Source organism: Quercus suber, unplaced genomic scaffold (assembly GCF_002906115.3).
Source record: "Quercus suber isolate HL8 unplaced genomic scaffold, Cork oak 2.0 scaffold_424, whole genome shotgun sequence".
NCBI lineage: Eukaryota > Viridiplantae > Streptophyta > Magnoliopsida > Fagales > Fagaceae > Quercus > Quercus suber.
In genome coordinates this window covers 358,339-374,955 of record NW_027069875.1, presented here as the reverse complement: position 1 = coordinate 374,955, position 16,617 = coordinate 358,339, and the positions used below count along the sequence as shown (strand labels likewise).

Sequence of the window (16,617 nt, the reverse complement as noted above, 5' to 3'; positions counted from 1 at the left end):
CTAGATGAGGTTGGTTGTTGTTTAGGTGTGGCTGATTGCTAGGTTGTTGGTGACGGTTGGTTTGGTGTTGGTTGTTTAGAGGTCGAGGAGCACCAGGTTGTTGATTGTTAGAGAGATTTGTTGGGCTAGACTGTGACTCAACTTTGTACCTGACTTAAGTTGCTCTTCTGCTAGGATGGCATCTAAAGGCTCTTATATCATCAGTGTACAAGACTTCTGTGATATCCAGGGCAAACTCAATAGGGTAGCCAGATCGTGTTCAGAAAGTTTGATCTCTAAGTAGTTCTTCCACATCCGCAATATCCATGTGACATTGGCTTCAAGAATGCCCAATCAACCCACACTTTTTGCAAATTTTGAAAATGCATTCATAACTACACTCTATCCACATGTATTGACCATCATCACGTTTTAGAATGAATCTAGCAACTAAAGGGAGCCAGGGATCGATCCTCACTTGCAATCTTAGAAAGCTGATGTTTCGAGGAAAGTGGGCTGCCAATCCATAGAGACATATTCTCCAATTAGATCACCCATAAAGTGTGCCAAATCAGTGTCATGATACTCCAATGGTAGATTGTGCACTTGAACCCAAGTAGTAAAGAAAGTTAATTGGATTCGGTTCAAAGTGGATGATATAGTAACTCTCTTGCCTCCCTACTATTCGAATGCTACCTCTAAGCCTCCAGGCAGAGTTTAGAATGGACTGCATTCTTCTTATGGAGAAACGTCTTTTGTCAAGGAGATATCCCACCAAGCAATGCCTCTATAACACTCTGTTCCTTTCTAGAGAAACACTGTCTAGTTGAATAACAAGTCCCTTGCGAAAGATGGTATTGGTAAGGATGTCATCATTGTTGTGGCTTTGTGTATCACCCATATCTTCATCATCTAGCCAAGCTTCTAAATTGCTGCTGTCGCTCCATCCTATTTCTCTGTTGTTCTAACTTGGCTCCATGGGTTTAGAGTAGAGGTGGTTGGATTGGTGATGGGCAGGGGTGCAGATATTTTCCTTTGCTTGGTTGAGATGACTAGTGTGGGAGATAGATTTTTTGGGGTGGTATATGGGGTGAGTTGTGTGTAAGGGGTTTAAAAGTTTTATCTAAATATTTGTAAGCCAAAGTATGCTGTTTTTCAAGATGTTCAGAGGTGGTTGAAGCTTTGAAAAATTTTGTAGGGTGAAGATCGTCTATATAAGTGGGGAGGTGGAATGATTTCTTTCGAAATTTCATTGGCTGATTTGACAGTGGGATAGTAGAGTTTGCCTGAACATAGGGGTAAGACTTAAACAGTTGGGTTAAGGAGCTAGGATGATCGTGGTAATGCATGCGTGGAGGAGGAGACACTGTACCCATTCTAATTAGCTATAAAAATGGATGTTTAAGTTCCCTAAATATGTCTTTGGGTTTTGGGAGTTTAGAGAGTAATAATTAGGGGGTTAATCTCACCTGGAGTGGGCGTGGGTTTGAAAGTTGCTTGAGGAGGGAAAAAAAATTAAGTGAGTAGAATCTATAAAATTGGGTTTAGATTGCAAAGGATAATCATAACCACTCTAGGCCAATAGCAGAGCACCAAAGATGATGATGAAACTTGAATACATGAGCTTACAGAAACACAAAACGTATTTTAGGGTTTGGCTTATAAAGAACTATTACTGAAAAATGGGTTTTTAGGGTTTTTGATTGCAATAATTATTAATTGGGTGAAATCAGAAGATTATATAGAGAAACATGTCAGGGGGGAAAGTAAACTGTAACGACCAAAAGAAAAGCGCAAGCCACATCTGCGCTACATGTCAAAAGGACTTGAGGCTCCTTGTAGTTGTTAATAAAGCCCAGATCTACCCAGTAAATACCTGATGTGGGACTCATCACACACCCATACACGTCACACAATCAATCAAATTGAGGCATCACAATCTCCCTACTTAAATCCCTAACGTCCTCGTTAGTGCCCTTTTTGTGAGATAGTGTCTCCAAGCCCACACGGGGTTACTGGGCCGGCTCTGGTACCATATGTATCAACCCAAAGAAAAGCGCTAACCACATCTATGCTATACCTCAAAATAACTAGTTATAATTGAGGTTCCTTGTAGTTGTTAATAAAGCCCAGATCTACCCAGTAAATACCCGATGTAGGACTTATCACATACCCACACACATCACACAATCAATCAAATTAGGGCATCACATAAACACACAGCAAAGAAAAGATTGAACGACTAGATTAAGGGAAAAGTATAGATTAAGGGTATGAATAGGAAGCGTCGTGGAGATATTGGGTGGGGCAAAAATATAGGTTGTGTGCTAAGGCTTTGCAAGACAGTAGGGAAGAAAAGTAGGGAGAGGTGAAAAGGTGAGCAGAGAAATGATTGAACTGGAGATTTGGATCATATTGAAAAAGAGTGGAGGGGATTTGGGAAGAAACAACAGAGAAGCTCTCAGGGGAGAGTAAAGTGATCTCAATCAAGAAGAGAGAATCATGGAATTAGTTGACAATGATAACAGGAATCCTGACTTTGACATTTTCTAAAACCCAATGGCATCCATCAGACCTTAGTCAACTTATATAGTTTATAAACGGATCATGGGAGAAGTAGGATTATAGATTAACCCCAATTAAGTTAACAAATTATTAAAATTGATTAATTAGTTCAAATTATATGTAAATCTAATTAAAACACAATTAAATCACTAAACTAAGTTAAATGCACCAAAAAAATAAGTTTGACACGGCAATTTGATCATAATAGAGAAAATTCTCACAAACAAAATCTCATCGAGTGAATTTCAAATTAGCACTCCCAAAAAATTCACTAGCAAGAATAGAGGTGACAAGTACAAGAAATTTTAACCTATTCTGAAGTATCTACCTTCAATAGAATCTACTAATCTATAAGGAAGCTCAACTTCTATCCCCAATTGGACTACTTCTTGTAGAAGATTTCTCATTTGTACGAGTCTCTTATTTGTGACTAACAGTACCACAATAACCTTTTGATTGTTGTAGCTTTTGCAATGTTTTTTATAAACACTTTGATGAACAGGTAGTAGCTTGACACAGAACCCTAGGTGCACAAAATGTTGTAGCAACTACTAGTATGCATGTGTGTCTCTTTGTACACATGATGACTGCCATAAAATATCACCTTTTATATGTTCTAGAATCCTAGCATATAAATTCCAAGATAGGCCAAGTCATTATGGGCTGAAATAGAAATTACTATTCAGTTTTCACGTAGCTTGATAAATAGAGAGGTGTCGAGCCAGGTATCAAGATTATTTATTCTTGATAGATCAGTATGTATCAAGGAGGTATTAAGGACCTATACTTTAGTTTTTTCTTGAGCAATCATGTATCTTCAATATTCATACCACTTGTCAATAAACTGGATACACTTAAATGTAGAATCAATTACATAAAATGTGCATTTGGATTTCAGATATGCCAATATACAAAAATATAACGTGTATGCATGAACGCGTTATGTTCTAGGAAGAATAACATATATAAACCATCAGAGCACCCACAGTAGATGTGTCAAATGCCAAATATTTGGCACATTTGGCACACCAAACACAAAAAACACCTTCCATCAGATGTTCTATATGTGCCAAACTTTTACCATTTGTGTCCGTACCTTTGCAAATTTGCAACAGTACGAACACAAATGCCAAACTGAAAAACACTATTTTATTCAACTTTTGTCTCTCCTCTCATTTATTTATTTGATTTTTTCTCTCTCTTCTCAGAATCTGTCTCTCTCTCCCAAGTTCCTAACCCGTGTTCTTCCTCTTCTCACAATCGAACGCGAGCAAGAAGAAGGCAGTGTAGAAGAAGGCGGCAATGTCGGCCAAGAGAGGAGGAAAGGTAGCTACAACTTTGTAGAAATCGACCACGGCGTCGGATTCATCGATGGTGGCATATGTGTTTGCCATGGTGGTGATCGATGGTGGTAGATGGGTTTTAATAGCGGCTAGTGGTTGGTGGATTTGGTGGTTGAAGGTGGTGCTTGGCGGTGTGAGCTTGAAAGTGAGTTTAGCCGGTGATAGGTTTAGGTTTGGCAGGTGATCTCACCCCGAGGCCGTCATCGATCTCACCCTCTTCCCTCTCCTCTTTGTCTGCCTTTCACTCTGCCTCTCTCTGGTTGTGAGTTTTTTTTTTTTTTTTTTTTTTTTTTGTTGCAATTTGGGTTAATCTGATATTGGTGAGTAATTGTGGTGGTTGGTTTGCAATAGAAGTGTTGTTGCGGCAGTGGATATTGGTGGCTGGTGGTTGTGTCGTTGATGTTGTTGTTGTTGTTGTTGATGATAATGGGGGAGGATATAATATATTATTTTAATGTGTAGTAGATATTATTTTAATGTATAGAATTGAATAATAAAACATCTGATAAATAAGATATTGTAAAATAATGTGGTAAAATTATAAAGTAGGTCTTTGATGTGGTAAAATGATATATTTTTTTTGCCACATCTGATGTGGATGGTCTTACATGAGTAATTTTAAGGATCCATACAACAACCATCTTTGATAATTCTTAAGTTTGAGTATTATTTTTTTGCCAGTACGTACTTAATAATATTTTACTATGAACTGAACAATTCAAAATGATAGAGAAGCTTTTTGCGANTTTTTTTTTTTTTTTAGCCATGATTGTTGACTTTTCTGTATGAACAATGCACACCAGTGGGTCTCATGCATTGTTCATAAAACCCACAAACCTCACTTTTCAGCAACTTTTTCATTAAAAATGGGTCTCACGGTATTATTCACACATTTAAAATTTATTTTGCTACAGAATTTTTAATATATATATAACTATTGGGATTCAACATAAAAGACAATGTAATTAGGTATTATAATTTTGATATTGTTCCATATTTTGAATTGTCTATATTATTATTACTACGAGAAAGTCATATTGCTACTCAAATTTGAAGTTTGGTGTGTCTTTCTCATATTATGGTCTTTGTTTATATTTTTGCAGTTTATATTAGTTTTGAGTGTGTGTATATATATAACTATTGAGAGTTTTGTTTTATTAATTTAAGAATTGTAAATTACTTTGTAGGTTCCAGTAACTATACACTTGCAACTCACATTCTATGTTATACAACACTTTTAAACTATGGAAAAGCATAGAAATTAAATATTTCTTCATTTAAAAAAAATATTAACTAGCAAAATATTTATTTACTCATTGTTGGATTTTTTTTTTAGTCAATAACTTTTCTGTGCATCGTACAGATTAGCAACTTGTTAATTAAATAATTATCATATCTCAACATATTGTATCCTTGTACCAATACTTGTATTCGTACCGTGCATCGTAGTTCATCAACAATGACATCGGTAATGAAAAACTGGACTTGAACTTGTCGATCTGGACATGAAGGTCAGCGTTGCAATCGTGATCTCTCAGTTGCAGTGGCTAGTTGCCTTCACCGATGGTATCTGCTGCCCTTTGGTTTCTCTTATGGTTTTAGTCTTAGGCAGGCATAGAAATTAATGACTAAATGAGAGTATGAACCGCATAAACTGTAAAAATCGCACCAAAATTACCTGCAAAATGGCATAACCGCACCTCAAGTAATAGTACACTGCACCACACCGCATGGTGCAGTGCGGTTTGCAGTTTTATAATAAGAAAACTGCACAAACCGCATCGTACCGCACCCTCTCTTGACATTTATCTCCTCGTGACTCAAAGTCAAATCATAAATGAAGCTGATTATTGTCCCCAAGACAAGTCTAGAAGGTCAATAGGTAACCTCTCTTATGTTCTCAATTCTAGACAACATCAACCAAGATAAGGTTAATAAGACCATAGGAGTAGTTGGTACTTGGTTTGGGTCCAATGCACTGGAGTAGACCCAAGATTTGCTCAAGCTGTTGTATCCAAAATCACATAATCATATATATGTTTGAAAAGTGGCGACAGTTACATATTGTATGTATGAGACATACAGTTGAAATCGTGTTTTACAATTATAACTAAAAGCTAGAGTTTGTAGGACGGTGTATACCATAGCATATACAACAATAATTAGTGATGTACATGTACAGTTTGCGTCATTCAATCAGATGTGCCTAGAATTTGTCCTTAGAAAGATCAAACTATATGTAGCTTTATTTTCAATAATTAAAAAAAAAAAAAAAAAATTGTAGCTTTTTCTGGTCCTGGTTTTCATTATGATTAGAACCTAGCCTCCTCACTTTAGTCACTTGGCCCATCGTATGGAGGGTGTTGTACTTGTACATACCAAGTACCAACAAGTCAGAAGGCCCTTGGTCCAATTGAATGGGCTTGTTACAAACAATACCAAACCCATCATAGCTTTATTTTATTCCTTAACCTCTTGGAAGCTGTTGAATGCCGCAATTAGTGGAGGGCATTGACTTAGGTAGGCCATTCTGATTACCTTTTTTCTTGCCTAGGTTTAATATTAAATGTATCATAGTGGCTACCAGCAAGATCACTTTGAAAATTTCAGACGGTCCTAAACAATCTCTTTGTACGATACCATGATGCATGATGTAATATAAGAAAGTACGCTCAATTATATTAAATATTTATTTGCTCTAAAGATTGAATAATTTATATTTTAACACGTTGAAAAATTTAGACTCCGGTTGATAGAACTAACAAGTTTTAAACCCAAGTTATTAATTAAATATATTATTCTAAAGACCTTGTAGCTAAATTGGTATCTTCCTATACACAAAGTACTTGGGGGTCTAGGGGGGAAAGAGTTCGAGCTGTGAAGTTAAGAGCATGTTGTAATTATCTCTCAAAAATATATTATGAATAAACCTTATTCAAATAAACAAACATCAATATCAAGTTAAAATCATATACAGCGAAATAGTAAATAAGACAAGATTGATAACCTAGGAAAACTAATAAAACAAACTAGTTTCACAGTAAAAAATCTGAGGGAAATTTTCCCAAAAAGCAATCCATTATAATAAAGAGAAGTTTTAAATATAGTACAAAACCTTTGTCCTTAGACTCTATAATCCCAGTAGATGAACTTACAGCTCTACCCACAATCACAATTGGAACCTCCAACTAACTTCAAGAACCTCTTGAAAGCTTGGTTCATAGTAGCAAGTCTGTGGTGTTTGCTATGACTTCAGTTTCTTCACCAATGAAATCTTTAAATCTACTTTGAAACTCTTTGGTTTGGTGAAATAGAGAAAACTTAGTTACAAAACTCTAGCCACATAAACGAAGTGTTTCTCTCTCTAAAAAGCTTTCTAATAAATGGCTTATGATGTCCTTTAAATACCAGTTCAAATGGATCTTAATTCAGGCTTCAAACGAATAAGTTATGGAATTTTTCACGTTGCTGATTTTTGCTGATCTGTGAAACTCGATAGATCGAGTTGCTATCGAGCTTATATCATGAACAAAATCTCGATAAATTGAGCTTCGATTAAGGAGACAGTAAGTTTCTAGCTTCTATTGAGAGTTGCTATCGAGGTACATGCTGAAAATGTGATTTTCTTAAGCAAACTTTGTGTCTTTAACTTGGTCTTCAATTACAACTTTAAGACATATCAAAACTCAATAAAAGACCCATAATTTGTCATGGTTGACAATACCAAAACACATGACCCTAACAATCTCCCCCTTTATCAATCCATGACAAAATCTCAAGTACAAAAGTAAGCCCAATACAATAATAACTCAAATACAATGAATGAACTCATGTTCAAATACACTAGCCTATCTAAAAACAACCAATCCTGAGAAACCATAGCACGAACTAGGATTGATTGTTTTGATTGGCTTCATACATGTCTTTCCTTAAAGCAATTAACAAATATGTTATGCACACCATGTGGAAAACAATGACAAATAATAAACAAGTAAATTGCGTTTTGTTAAAAGATATGCTAATTACATAAAAATAAGAACCTAGCAAAACATTAAAATAGCTTTTTTTTTTTTTTTTATTAAAAAAAAGCTTCAATTTAATTTTGGAGTCCAATTAATTCCTTCTGATTCTCAATTACATTGTAAAACATATAAAGACAAAGTTGTTATTAAAATAATATTTTTTCACAATGTTAATATAATTATTTATAATCTTATTAGTATTATAAGGTGTGAAAAACTCACTTAAAATTATTTATATGCCTTGGATAAATTTTTAATAAATATTATGAGTTAATTTATTTTTGTTTTATTTTTTTGATCACATAATTATTAATTAAATTATTTATGACATTACTAGTCAAACCATTAGTTTGACTCCGGCTGAACCAAAAAACTGATAACCACTCTATTTTCTGGTTCTTTGACCATTCCAAATAGTGGCATTTATCTCTAGTGAATCAAAGTCAAACCATAGATGAGGCTGATTATTTTCCTCAAGACAAGTCTAGAAGGTCATTAGGTAACCTCTCTTATGTTCTTAATTCTAGACAACATCAGCCAAGATAAGGTGAATAAGGCCATAGGAGCAGTTGGTACTTAGTTTGGGTCTAGTGCATTGGAGTGGACCCAAGATTTGCTCAAGCAGTTGTATTTAAAAGCATATAATCATATATATATTCGAAAAGTGGTGACAGTTACATACGGTGTGCACGAGACATTTCACAGTTATAACTAAAAGTCGGAATTTACACAACATAGTATAACATAGCATGTACAAAAATAATTAGTGATGTACAGTTTGCATCATCGAATCAGATGTACCCAGAATTTGTCCTTAGAGAGAACAAACTACATGTAGCTTTATTTTCAATCAAAATAAAAATAAAAATGTAGCTTTATTTTGGTCCAGGTTTTCATTATGATTAGAACCAAGTCTCCTCACTTTAGTCACTTGGCCCATCATGTGGAGAGTGTTGTACTTGTACATGCCTAGTACCAACAAGTCAGAAGGCCTTTGGTCCAATTGAATGGGCTTATTCCTTAACCTCTTGGAAGCCGTTGAATGCCGCAATTAGTGGAAGGCATTGAATTAGGTAGGCCATTCTGAATCTGTGATTACCTTTTTTCTTGCCTAGGTTTAATATTAAATGTATCATAGTGGCTACCAGCAAGATCACTTTTAACCTTGGAGTACTTCAAAAAATTTTGATCCCAAAAATTATTATTAGATCTATTATCTATATTAGCCAATCTAATCAATCCATGAGCAGCAGGTCCCAGCAAATATTCCTTAAATCTTACAATATTTTGTACTTTAATCAGGCTTACTGTGCTAATAAGATCCTGAGGAGACATGAAATCCAGTAATCAGAAAGTAAATGCAATTAATTTTTTTTTTTTGGATCTGTCCCTTTCATCTTTAATTTTGTTGCCTAGTTGAACATTGATGGAAACAATAAATTGAACAAAGCTGTTGTTGTAACTTGCCGTTGGAGCACAGTACTGCTAATTCCATGCCCTTGATTGAGATCAAGCTGCTGTACTGTCATTGTTGTCATTTCACCTGTATTGATAGTCAAAGGTAATTACAGATCCCCATTTTTATGTTTGATATAGATTCCCTCTTAAGTTAGTTCAACCATAAAATTTCTTACCTTTGACTCAAAGGAATGTAAATTTGAAATTTTGTTATATATATATATATATAAAATTAGTGTTTTGATTTGATATATAATAACAAAAGAGTAATACTAAATATGCAATTTTTTTTTAAAAAAATTTTACAAACTAATAATATGGTGAGTGGTTATTAATAAATGAAAAAGTAATGTTAATGGTTGGTTTAGATGAAAATCAGTAAAAAATTAACTAAATTAATAGTTTGTAAAAATATTATAAAATAGTTTGTGACTGAATCATAACTCATAATAAAAATCATTATGAATAAAATTTGTACTTGTTGAATGATCATCGCATCAAACATGCATGATGCTTAATAAAACGTTATTAAATGGTGTAATATTAATTAAGAATTACCCCAAGTGTAGTGTGAGAAATAAAGATGGAAAAGATTTCACTCAAAAAAAAAAAAAAAAAAAAAAAAAACTAATGCACGCTTTAGAAGTCTCTTCTTATAATAAGACCTCTATAGTCTATACTATAATCAACTTTAAACAGCTAATAATAATGTGTTGTGTTGTACATGTCATCCACCAAGTTGCTAGGTGGGATTTATATACTTATAGGTAGTGCATCATAGTCATTTTCTGTATCTAATTAAATGCTTAATTATTTAAATGGAAATGATTAGCAGGAACTTCTTTCTTTTGCCTTGATTGGCATCTGAAATGAATTAAGTCTCTCTGAAAATTGTGTATCATTAAATTATTTTTTGATTTTATTTTTATTTGTTAGAAACTTACACATGAAATTAAGGTGGGCCGATTCAAGTTAGATTTAGAGTTTGAATAGCATGTGGGTTTTGCATTGCAAATACAGACAGAATTTGATCAAATCATATCAAAGTACTTGAAAATTGAAAATAAAATTGTATTGTTCTTCTAGTATCACACATACTGCACTAAACCTTTGGGATATTTGGCATTAAGAATTTAAGATCTCAACGACATGGTCATATGGTAATACAACAAAGATGATTATATATTACAAAAGATGATTTTAAAAGATTATATCATGTTGAGATCAAACTCATTCATCCAACCAAAAACTAGAAAAATGGTAAAAATGAGAAAGATTTTGAGAGATTGAGAGTGAAACCCATCATTAATTAGCACCTAACTGGAGGGTGGATATGTATAATGTTTAAAGTGTTATAAATTTGCTCCGAAAGTTTAAAGATTATAAGCTAACTCAAAATTAAAATGACTTCTGTATCTCATAAAAATTGTTTGATGATATTTTTAAAATAAAATTACAGGAAGATTTTCTTACTCCGTCCCCATTACCAAATGTTTGTTTTTTGTTAGAAAAATTGCCAAAATTTTAATAAAATATATTTCCAAAAACAACTTGTTTTAGAGGAAATTATTGAACCTAGTGCATGTTGGTAACCAAAGTCTAAAGGCCATTGTCATGCTATGCCATCGTCATATGCTCATAAGTCTCACATTATCATACAAACAAATAAATTAATTGGTATCTAATCATTTTTTAATTTAATTTCCTATTACCTATCACATACACATTGATCTTACAACAAAATAATAGGAGTTATAATAATAATAATAATAATAATAATATTATTATTATTATATTATTATTATTATTATATAAATGTGAGTTTTAGTTAATTCAAATAGTAAAGTCTCTCTTGTTGTCGAATAAGGGATTTAGATTTGAATTTGACCTAATACCCAAAAAAAAAAAAAAAGATTTTTTGATTTAATGGTAAAAAAACAATTTTCATACGATAAATTTAAATCTTTATATATATATATATATATATTTCATGTACCTAAACTCTATACATATATAAACAAGAGTTTATTTTAAAAAGCTCACATGCCCTAGTTTTATAAGATATTTTTTAGAACAAGTGACAACCTTTTTCTTTTTAACAAATTGTGAATGTGAAAAATTGTGAATGGTTTGCAATTAAAATGATGTTATTAGTGAGTTAATGTGAAAATGATTGTTGGCCACTCACAACTTATCATCTTAATGAATTGTAAATATATATATATATATATATATATTTCACAACTCTTTTTACAAGTTTTTGAGTTGAACAATTACACATAATATAGTAGTGGTTAGTTCACTTAAATATAATCATAAACTATTTTACTATAATTTGTGAAATAAGTTGTCCAAGATTTTTATAATTTGGTGTCATTAATTGATTGATTTTTTTTATACAAAAAATTCATCTCAATCCTTCTTCCCACTTGTAATAATTATATATACAAACTTGAACTTTTAATACTCGGCCTGACTTATTTATAGCCCTCTGTGTAATCATTGACTTAGTAGGATATCTGAATTTGTTTCAATCTGTGTGCAGCTAAAGGATGAAACTGATAGTTTTCATTTTGAAAAACTAAATTTAGTACCAAAACGGTTGGCGGTTTTCTTTTTATGTATTTAATCTTGTTAGTTAAAAACTTGTAAGTGAGTCGAATGTTGATATTTTCGACATCTAAAAGTAGGAGTCCAAATAAGGAAAAGTCCTTAAATAGTAGTATAGATTAAACATAATTATAGACTATTTTACAATAATTTGTGAAATAAGTTGTCCAAAAGTTTTATAATTTAGTGTCATTAATTGATTGATATTTTTTATAAGAAGAAGTTGACCCCAATCTTTCTCCTCACTTGTAATAATTTTATACATAAGTTTGAATTTTTAATACTTGACTCGGCTTGGCTCGTTTTCAGCCTTATATGTAATACAATAATCTCTAATTTAGTGGGATATTAGAATTTGCACGTTTCTATGTGGTTAAGGGATGAACTTGGTAGTTTTCTGTTTAAAAAACTAAAATTTAAGACCGAATCGTTAGTAGTTTTCTGTTTATGAGTTAGTAAAATGACTATATTTTGGGTATCCAAAGGTAGAAGTTCAAATAATAGTACCGAATAAAAACTAAAAACTAAAAATCGGTTATGTGGTAAGAGAAATAAGTAGTTTTGTGCATGCAATATCACACACATATAATATGTGATTGTTGTGATTGTGAGTTAGATTCCCTTAGGTAAAGAATTTGTCATGTACATGAAGAAGAAGAAGAAAGAAGCATAGTCTTGTAATTTTGTCCAACTCAAACAGCACTCTTTCCTCCAAAGCCCATGTGCGTGTATATATTTATATTGAACAAAGTTGTCAAAACCAACTAGCACTCGTTTACAGTCTCTCCACCCTTTGTCTTCTTATTTTCTAAAAAAGCAAACAAACGTTGCCTATTTCTTTGGCTCCTCCGCACTCACTTTCTCACTCTTTTTTCATTTCCTTCACTTTCTCTCTCTCTCTCTCCAAGAAAACAAAAAAAAAATGTCACCAGAGATAGGAAAAAGCAACAAGATCCGACACATTGTTCGGATCCGACAGATGGTCCAACGTTGGAGGAAGAAGGCGCGCATCGCGGCGGCGCGTGCGCTGGCGCCTCCTTCGCCGACCGACGTTCCAGCCGGACACGTGGCGGTCTGCGTGGGGACCAGCTGCAAGAGGTTCATCGTGCGCGCGACGCACCTGAACCACCCCATCTTCAAGCGGCTCCTCGTACAAGCCGAAGAAGAGTACGGGTTTTCCAACCAGGGTCCCCTGACGATTCCATGCGACGAGTCGTTCTTCGAAGAGGTCCTCCGAGTCGTGACTCGCTCGTCGTCGACGATCTCGTCCGCCGAGTCATCGTCCAACTGCCACGTCGGCATCAGGACCCACCTTGACTTCTTAGGTGAATCTCGACCGTTGCTTCATGGGTTGGCTGATACCAAATCAATCTGCTCATGAGCTAAGGTATCTGTGAAATATATATTTATAACTCTGTGTCAGAACCGGGTTAACTCATGACTCAGCTGAGTTCCCCGAGTTTTTCATCACTAACATATTTTATATTTACTTGCGTGGGTTTGCAATTTTTTTTTTTTTTTTTCTTGTTGGGTTTTTTAGGGTGGCCCTTTTTGACCTGATGAAGAAAATGTTACTAGGGTTAGCTATGGGGGATTAACATGGAGATGGCAAAGAGGGTTTGGTTTTTTACTGAGTCATCCCGAGTTGAAATCGTTGGAAGTGATTTTATATAATTTTTATTATCTGATTATTGTTATATCTCGATCTTGTAAAAACTTTGTTGACTTGAATGTAGGAATTTGATGAAGAGATGTATCAAAATTTGTTTTCATCTATTAAATATTTGAGTAAATTTCTGGATTCTTTTTCTTTATATTCTTGAGTTTGTTTGTTTGTTGTTTTTGTTTTGTTTTGTTTTTTTTTTTTTTTTGAGGCTAGCCGTTATAAACTGATAATATCTGGTATATATATCAAATATTGTTAACAAGTATAGGCAAAATCTAGGTCAAAAGTACTTCATATTTGTACAATTGATAAAGAATCTTTTAAATCGATCTTCTGAAAGTTTTAAAGATACTAATTTTCAAAGTTCTTGTTGTATGCATACATTTTGAAATGAGTGCAATAAGTTTTGTTAGGTGATATACTTCAAAATAAGTAGATAAGATACAATGTTTGTGGTATATAATTATCAAATTAATTAATTGTCATTTTTTTAAAAATTTTAAAAATAGATAGATAAGATATACTCTACAAATTATACGCGGTCAAGTAACCAAAATAATTTAGGTTTAGTGTATGTTTGGATTGCACGGAAAATAGATTGCGTCTGGTATCTGCATTTTTTGTGTGGGTCTTGTGCACTGTTTATAGGACCCACAAGTATGGATTTTAGCAAATTTTTTTTTTTTTAATATTGGATCTTACGGTACTATTTACATATTTAAAAATTATTTTATTATAGTGTTTTCAATAATAAGCGGTATTTAAACACACCCTTAGACTTTTAGAGGATCAAGGAAAAATTTCACCCCTTTTGTTGGGGAAAGTTATTCTATTCTCTTTATGTATCTAATTTGGTATCTAATTTGGATGACAGAGTTGCAATAATCATAATTTTTAAAGATTCATATTGCTTTTAATTACAAAGGAATAGTTGGCGGACTGTTATTATTCATCATGGTTATGATCAGCGGAAATTTATTACACTCCAGCAGTATACTCCCTTTCTCTCGTATGGGAGTAAGCCCCAGAGTGAGTGAAACTTACCCTTATGTGAGAGGGAGTGAATATATTTTCAAAGTACCCAATAATAACTCATGATACCAGCTAGAAGTTTTAAACCAACCAAAAAACTCATAGATCTCATCAGCCAAAGCAGGGTTTTTTTAATTTACCTTTAAGCAAGTTGGTTTTGTCTAGTCAATATATGGTCCTTCCTGTCGATAAAGTGTGGAAAAGTGAGGAAATGCTGATACTTTATCATCATGAGTCATGACAGTGATATCATGTGTGGTTCATTTCATCATTTAACAATGCACCATGATTATAGTTTGAGAGAAAGACTATTCATTATAAAGATGAAAGCGAGTAAAAGAATTTTTAGAGCAATTACTGTGGCAAAAGAGTAGTATTCTATTAGAAAACTAGTAAACTTTAAGCCTTTGGCAAAAGAGAAGTATTTAATTATTTACAACGTGAAATTTTACTTTACCGAAATATTTTATCCATATTATGTTTCATATTTCTTTTGATTCATGAATTGAATACATTTTCTGATTACAGCCAAAGGAGAATTGAATATATTCAAATTGTAATAATGAGATTGCTATTTTATCTCTTGGACTTATTTTTGAAAAATTGTGATTTAAACATGCGAATCCTTACAATTTTAGATTAAAGATGCTCTCTACACTCTAAATGTTATGGAACATATTTTAAATTATATAGTATATTTTTAGTTATGCTAATAACTTTGTAACTTAATTACTTGGGATATTCAAACTTAAATTATTATTTTTTAATTATTAAAAGTATACAATATCATTAAATAAAAGAACTTTTGACGATGCTAAATGATGAGAAGAAGTAAAAAAAACTTTAACAATGTGTGTTTGGTATATAGGCCTATAGAGTCAAGAATATTTAAGACCAACCCACCTAATCCTATGTAAGAAAAAAAAAAATATAAAATGAGAGAGAGAGAGAGAGAGAGAGAGAGAGCATAATGGACCAAAGTATATTGAAATAGACCAAATTGGGTCAAAATGGACCAAATGAACTAAAGTGCTATACTGTTGTGGCTCAATAGAAGTGTAGCAAGTAGCGCGCACACACACACACATAACACACAAAAAAGTATTCAAAATATTACATGGGCCCACTTCTTTTCGGGTTCTCTTCTTACTCTTTCTATGTGATAGATTCAGCTGATTATTAGGAATAGAACTCATATTATTATAAGTTGAGTTTAGAAACTTGGATTTGGATTTGAATATAGATTTTAAATTAATATATTTGAAATCCATTGATTTTATGTGTTATTTTAAATTCAAATATTTTAAGGGTTTAAAATTCTTTGTGGATTTGTCAAATCCAAAATTTTAACATTTTTTAAACGGTTTATACAAGATATTGGCTTGTTTGGTATGCAATCTCAAACAACATTTTCAGTATTTACACACCAAAAACTCTGGGCCCAAAAAAGAAAAATGTGTTTGGTTGGAGTTTTATTTTATCAAGAGTGTTTAAAATATGTATTTTGAAAACTCATCCATGCCAGTTTTTATTTTTCAGGTAATGTTGTAGAATGGTTTTTTTGTAAATAAGTTGAAAATCGTGGGGTCCATTGACAAGACTAAACTCTTTTTTTTTCTCCCAAGCCCACCACTTTGTCCTTCTTTCTTCTTCTTTATTTTTCTCTCTCCTTAAATAAAATAGTATTCTTTTCACCACTAAAAAAAAAATACATATATACATACCAAATACACAATTATATTTTTCATATTTTAAAATAAATTATTTGAAAGGTGGTACTAAACACATTTTTTACATTATAAATACTTTAAACACGTGTTTTCATAACATTTTTTAAACCACAGTTTTTCATATAATTTTGAACAACAATACTTGTATAACTCTGACAAACAAGCCCAAATTTTAATTGCCCGAATTCAAATGTATATATCATGCCATCCAA

The 16,617-nt window shown here is 32.8% G+C and overlaps 1 protein-coding gene across 1 annotated transcript; it reads left to right on the top strand.

The window, feature by feature from the left end:
• The first annotated feature begins 12,607 nt into the window (after nucleotides 1–12,607).
• LOC112022316 (protein SMALL AUXIN UP-REGULATED RNA 12) lies at nucleotides 12,608–13,778 on the top strand. The gene is made up of 2 exons (XM_024054881.2): nucleotides 12,608–13,364; nucleotides 13,556–13,778. Exon 1 carries the CDS (start codon nucleotides 12,900–12,902, stop codon nucleotides 13,356–13,358), a length of 459 nt encoding a protein of 152 aa, XP_023910649.1. The 5' UTR covers nucleotides 12,608–12,899; the 3' UTR covers nucleotides 13,359–13,364; nucleotides 13,556–13,778.
• Nucleotides 13,779–16,617: the final 2,839 nt, after the last annotated feature.

Bases quoted from the DNA above. Each gene is read 5' to 3' on its own strand.
- LOC112022316 (XM_024054881.2), top strand. From the start codon at position 12,900: ATGTCACCAGAGATAGGAAAAAGCAACAAGATCCGACACATTGTTCGG.